This window comes from Cynoglossus semilaevis, chromosome 16 (genome assembly GCF_000523025.1).
Source record: "Cynoglossus semilaevis isolate Cse_v1.0 chromosome 16, Cse_v1.0, whole genome shotgun sequence".
In the NCBI taxonomy this organism is placed as follows: Eukaryota; Metazoa; Chordata; class Actinopteri; order Pleuronectiformes; family Cynoglossidae; genus Cynoglossus; species Cynoglossus semilaevis.
The window spans coordinates 10820630-10826093 of NC_024322.1; the positions used below are offsets into that span (position 1 = coordinate 10820630).

Below are 5464 nucleotides of genomic sequence, written 5' to 3' on the forward strand. Positions count from 1 at the left end.
ATTCCTGGAAGAGAGGGTCAAACAGGACCACCAGGTCCTCAAGGAATCAAAGGTATAATCAAACCGAAGAGTCTTCAATTATTTGTCTATCTTAACAGGAACCAAGGAATAATAATGTTCTATTGTTGTGTGTGCTTTAGGTGATGTGGGACGTCCAGGACCTGCTGGACAAACGGGTCTACCAGGTCCACCAGGAAAAGGCTTACCTGGCGTTCCTGGGCCCCAAGGACCCCCTGGAGAGCCTGGACCTGTTGGTAAGATAAAAGAGTTGACAATGTTGAATTCTAGACTTGATGGATACAACTGTTGCAAAGAGAAGAAGAATGAAATTAACAGAACTACAAACTAAAACTTGATTCTGTGTGGCTGTACACTGTAAACAGGAGGGATAGGTGTGAAGGGAGACAAGGGTTATCCTGGTGTTCCTGGACTGGACATGCCAGGGCCTCAGGGAGAAAAGGGAAGTCAAGGATTTCCAGGACCTCCAGGCCCTAAAGGATATCAAGGTTCTCCCGGATTACCAGGCAGGGATGGAGTGATTGGAACTCAAGGTAAAGAAAATATATACACATGTAATAATCAAAACTAATTTAACCAAATCTGAAGTATATATATATATATATATATATATATCTTTGTTGCTTTTCACCAGGTTCTAAAGGTGAAATGGGAATCATGGGAACACCAGGTGTTCCAGGATTCCCTGGTCCACCTGGTACACCTGGAAATCCAGGTCTGAGAGGTAAGATAAGACAAATTTATAAACACAAAACAAATATTATTAGTTTATTGTTAATTTTCTTTGTGAGCCCCCATATATCAATAGTGTTATCATTGTGTTAATATACTTGCGTCCCTCTCAGGTGATCCTGGTATCATTGGACTAAGGGGTGAGGTTGGACAGACTGGAGATAAAGGAGAAAGAGGAGAACCCGGTATTCAGGGGCCTCCAGGGAACATGACTGAAGTGGAAATGGAGCACATGAAGGGAGAGAAAGGACAAATTGGAGACAAAGGTGTTTTGAATGATATGAACTCAAAAATGAAAAAAATCTAACTATATATCAGTATCTTAAGAAATACATGCTGCTGTAAACAGTTGGCATGCAATGCTTTAGTTTTCGATTGTATTCACACTGTGCAAAAGGTGACGCCGGGTATACTGGAATAAAGGGCCACCCCGGACTTCCTGGGAACCCTGGAATGCCTGGCAAAGATGGAGAACCGGGATTACCTGGACAGCCAGGTACACACAGTTACTTTAGGACACATATGTGACTCATACTCAAATCTTGAAATTACGTGTCTTATTATCCACCACAAAATGAAAGGATAAGTGACAATATTCTTTCAATGTGTCGTAGGTGAGAAAGGAGATCCAGGTTTTCCAGGAGACCCTGGTTACACGGGGAATCCTGGACAGAAAGGCAGTGTCGGAGAAATGGGAATACCAGGTAAAATACATTGGCTGTAAATATACTGTCTGTATATGTAGTGATTTAGGCTGGGCTTTGGGTTAAATTATTTTAGATTAACTGAATTTACCAGAGATAACGAGTTAATTGGTACCAACAAAGTCAACCAGCCATCAACGTAACCTAACAATTAGATGATTAAAAGGACAGAAATAAAACATGTCTAACTGATGTAGAGAATGTCACCATTCAGCAACTTCACTATATCCCAAAATATAAACAGAAAACACAGAAAGCAATGTTTGTTTGTTCACAATCTTGTGCTTTTGCAGGTCCGGTTGGTCCGAAAGGCTCTAGAGGAGATACAGGAACACCGGGACACCGCGGTTTTAAAGGAACAGATGGGGTGAAGGGAGAAATAGGTGCACCTGGTGATCCAGGTATTGGTCTCCCTGGATTCCCAGGAGAAAAGGTAAACTGCTGGTTGAATTAAATAACATGTTTTTTGTTGTTTACAACTGATGAAGTGACGAATCTATAGGACAGCTGCTTTAGCTTTCTTATTTTTGCATTGCTAAGGGTATACAAGGACAATGAAAAGGAAGAAGATAATTTTTTGAATTTTGAATTTCTTGAATTTTTCTGAATTGCCTTTTTTTACCATTCAAATAGGGCCAGCCAGGTCAGCCAGGATTCCCTGGAGTACCTGGAGAAAGGGGAGACAAAGGCCAAGAGGGAATGCCCGGAAAACCAGGGCTCCAAGGACCCAAAGGAGATAAAGGACTTTTTGGATTTCCAGGTCAAATTTCTTAGTAAAATAATTAAGTATCCAAACAGAACTACGGGATAATGAATCACATGGGGTTTTAATGCTGTCGTTTGTGCTGTACAGGTCAGCCAGGTATACCAGGTGAGAAGGGTACTCCTGGACTTCCAGGCTTTGCAGGAGAACCCGGACGTGATGGTCGACAAGGTACGTTTATCTTTTCACCTTACCAGGCACTTAGTTGCAAGAGTAACATTTCAAAAATCAGGCAAAGTCTTTACACAGTAAAACATTGCTTGTACAAACTTTGTTTCCTAAAGGTGAAAATGGCCTTCAGGGACCGCCTGGAACTCCTGGAGAGAAGGGTGAACCTGGAGTGGATGGCATCCCTGGATCTTCTGGAGAGAGAGGAGACCCAGGTTAGAGTCAGAGAAAGTGACAGAAGAATAAAACAGACACATTTATCCATATTGGGAAGCTGCTAAAGTCGAATTAACCAGTTATTAGAAAATACTTAGTTTATAACATCTTTAATTTACCCCCCATCTAAACATACCCTCCTAAAATACCATTGGTTTTTTATGGCATTTAAAAATAATAAAACAACTATTTTAGTAGATATTCATCTATTTCATTCTGATATTCACAAAATATCAGTGTCATGTAAATAAGCTCAAAGAAACAAACTTTAAATAAAAGTGGATTTAAATTTTTTTTTTTTTTTGTTCTTTTGTTCTTTACAGGTTTACCTGGCCGGGGTTTCCCTGGGCCTCCTGGAACTTTTGGTAGTAAAGGTAACACAAGTCCTTCCGGAACTATTTTACACGTTCCAAGAATCTTTGAACAGAGTATAATTGTGTGTTTTACAGGTGAAAAGGGTAGCTCTGGCATCCCTGGCACTCCAGGTCACCCAGGTGTTCCTGGTATCAAAGGAGATAAGGGTCTTCCAGGCCCAAATGGACCACATGGTGAGCCAGGCGAGAGGGGACTCCCAGGTCTTTCTCTAGAGGGCCCCAAAGGAGAGAGGGGATTAACAGGACAACCTGGAGAACAAGGTAATAGATAAATACTGCCGCAGTACAGTGCACATAATACGTCATTGTTTTTGTCTGAAAAAAATATAAATTTTGGGCTGTCTAAAACAGGAACCCCAGGAGGACCAGGTCCTGCTGGTGTACCAGGCCGTCATGGAGAAAAGGGCGAGAAAGGAGATCTGGGTCTGCCTGGTTTCCCGGGAGAGACGGGACAAAAGGGTGACCCTGGAACTCCAGGATTCCACGTAAGTCTCAAAGTTGTTCATTTTCACACAAGCTGTTAGAGCATAAGAACAAGGATGCTGCTCAGTTTGTACTTACTGTATGTGGCTCCATGTATGCTTGTCTTGTAGGGACAACCTGGTCTTCCAGGTCTAGATGGACAAAAAGGAGAAAGAGGCTTACAAGGTGTCCCAGGATTTCCAGGTAAACATTATCTGACATACACGGTTTGTGTAACATGAAATACATTTTTATACATTAAAATGTTTGACTTCAAACCGCCTTTAGGTACACAGGGTAACATTGGAGACCAGGGCTTCAAAGGAGAGCTTGGAGACAGAGGATTCCCAGGAGAAAAGGGTAATTTAGAATCAAAACCCTTTTTAAGATTAATATTCAAGCTGAACTTCTCATATCATATTCTAGTGGTGTGCTGTCTTGTTACTACAGCAATGTTTATGTTGTATATTCCAGGTAATGTAGGCCCTCCAGGACCTCCTGGGCCCCACACCATAATAAAAGGAGATCCTGGATTTCAAGGAATTCAAGGCTTTCCAGGGCCACAAGGTCCACCTGGATTTCCAGGAGCAAAAGGACAGCAAGGTAACAATCAGACCTTTGCTTTACTTAGCTGAGTATAACCTAATACATAAATAAACAACAAAGGCCTTTTAATAATACTGTAAGAACTGTACTACTGTACCACTTTAATCTGCACAGACTGTATATTTAAACACCAGATTGTTTCCCTCAGGTATCACTGGCTTCTCAGGACCAAAAGGTGAAGATGGACTTCCTGGATATCCTGGTCAACCTGGAGCCAAAGGAGAGCCTGGTCCACAAGGGCCACAGGGTGAGATACACATGTCTGTTTGTCTGTTGATATGGTAAGTAAGTCCTGCAAATAAATTGTATCACTCATGATTTATTATCCTATATAGGACCAAGAGGACATCCTGGTCCACAAGGACCTGATGGTGTCCCAGGTCAACTGGGCCCACCAGGCCCATCGTCCATGGACCACGGATTCCTGGTGACGCGTCACAGCCAAAATGTGGAGGTTCCATTTTGCCCTGAGGGAACGTCGCTGATTTATGATGGTTACTCCCTGCTCTATGTACAAGGCAACGAACGAGCACATGGGCAGGACTTAGGTGAGTGACAGTTACTCAAATTCACAATGAATTTAAAAATTCACAGATGGACATAAAGTTGGGGTTTATTATTATTATTATTACAAGTATAGACCAATGTAGTTGTACACTTTACTCTTCTCTGCAGCTATAGTTAGGATTGGAACAGCTTTGTAGAATTTCATTTACTAGGGAGACATATAATTATTAGCCAAGGAAGATTCTAAATGATCTTGGGTTATTTATGTATACATTGTGATTCCATGTCACAGGTACAGCAGGCAGTTGTTTAAGGAAGTTCAGCCCCATGCCTTTCCTGTTCTGTAACATCAACAACGTCTGCAACTTCGCTTCTCGTAATGACTACTCCTACTGGCTCACCTCCCCTGAGCCCATGCCAATGAGCATGGCACCAATCACCGGTGAAAGCATCAAACCCTTCATTAGTCGGTAAGCTGAGAGTTCAACTCGTGTAAATTTGAGTGGTGCTAACAGGAGAGCTGTTTGGCACCTCATACTGTGAGTGTGTGTGTGTGTACAGGTGTGCTGTGTGTGAAGCCCCAGCTATGGTGATTGCAGTGCACAGTCAGTCCATCATGATTCCTCCCTGCCCACATGGCTGGGACTCTCTGTGGATTGGTTACTCCTTTGTCATGGTAAGAAAATCATGACTTAGTCCTAGTGTCAGCCGCCTAAGAAAACCTTTCTGATTCCCTGAATACACTGTTATTTATACAGCACACCAGCTCTGGAGCTGAGGGTTCAGGTCAGGCTCTGGCCTCTCCCGGTTCCTGTCTGGAGGAATTCCGCAGCGCTCCATTCATTGAATGTCACGGCCGGGGAACATGCAACTATTACGCTAACTCTTACAGCTTCTGGCTCGCCACCATTGAA

The 5464-nt window shown here is 42.6% G+C and overlaps 1 protein-coding gene and 1 long non-coding RNA gene across 6 annotated transcripts in view; one reads left to right on the top strand and one right to left on the bottom strand.

Annotated features, from left to right (window-relative positions):
* col4a1 (collagen, type IV, alpha 1) overlaps positions 1 to 5464 on the top strand; it is a 34600-nt gene that overhangs the window by 26765 nt on the left and 2371 nt on the right. The window contains exons 31-52 of the mRNA XM_008328686.3: positions 1 to 52; positions 141 to 254; positions 384 to 551; positions 653 to 742; positions 864 to 1016; positions 1148 to 1246; positions 1365 to 1454; positions 1748 to 1887; positions 2088 to 2214; positions 2308 to 2388; positions 2502 to 2600; positions 2925 to 2975; positions 3051 to 3236; positions 3327 to 3460; positions 3569 to 3641; positions 3726 to 3797; positions 3912 to 4040; positions 4192 to 4290; positions 4379 to 4591; positions 4843 to 5020; positions 5112 to 5226; positions 5309 to 5464. The exon at positions 1 to 52 is cut by the window's left edge and continues 10 nt beyond it. Of these exons, the coding sequence (XP_008326908.1) occupies positions 1 to 52; positions 141 to 254; positions 384 to 551; positions 653 to 742; positions 864 to 1016; positions 1148 to 1246; positions 1365 to 1454; positions 1748 to 1887; positions 2088 to 2214; positions 2308 to 2388; positions 2502 to 2600; positions 2925 to 2975; positions 3051 to 3236; positions 3327 to 3460; positions 3569 to 3641; positions 3726 to 3797; positions 3912 to 4040; positions 4192 to 4290; positions 4379 to 4591; positions 4843 to 5020; positions 5112 to 5226; positions 5309 to 5464 (2619 nt within the window). The remainder of the gene's footprint in view (positions 53 to 140; positions 255 to 383; positions 552 to 652; positions 743 to 863; positions 1017 to 1147; positions 1247 to 1364; positions 1455 to 1747; positions 1888 to 2087; positions 2215 to 2307; positions 2389 to 2501; positions 2601 to 2924; positions 2976 to 3050; positions 3237 to 3326; positions 3461 to 3568; positions 3642 to 3725; positions 3798 to 3911; positions 4041 to 4191; positions 4291 to 4378; positions 4592 to 4842; positions 5021 to 5111; positions 5227 to 5308) is intronic.
* The window catches only part of LOC112488280 (uncharacterized), a 10619-nt gene that overhangs the window by 1906 nt on the left and 3249 nt on the right, over positions 1 to 5464 (bottom strand). The window contains exons 3-6 of one of the 5 annotated variants that reach the window (XR_003052158.1): positions 3537 to 3589; positions 2931 to 3184; positions 2488 to 2576; positions 207 to 248 (exon numbers count right to left, since the gene is read on the bottom strand). This is a non-coding gene — a long non-coding RNA (uncharacterized LOC112488280). Of the gene's footprint in view, positions 1 to 206; positions 249 to 836; positions 963 to 2487; positions 2580 to 2930; positions 3185 to 3536; positions 3590 to 5464 lie in introns of those variants that run through there. The other 4 variants (XR_003052156.1, XR_003052160.1, XR_003052159.1 and 1 more) reach the window with 4 other exon arrangements.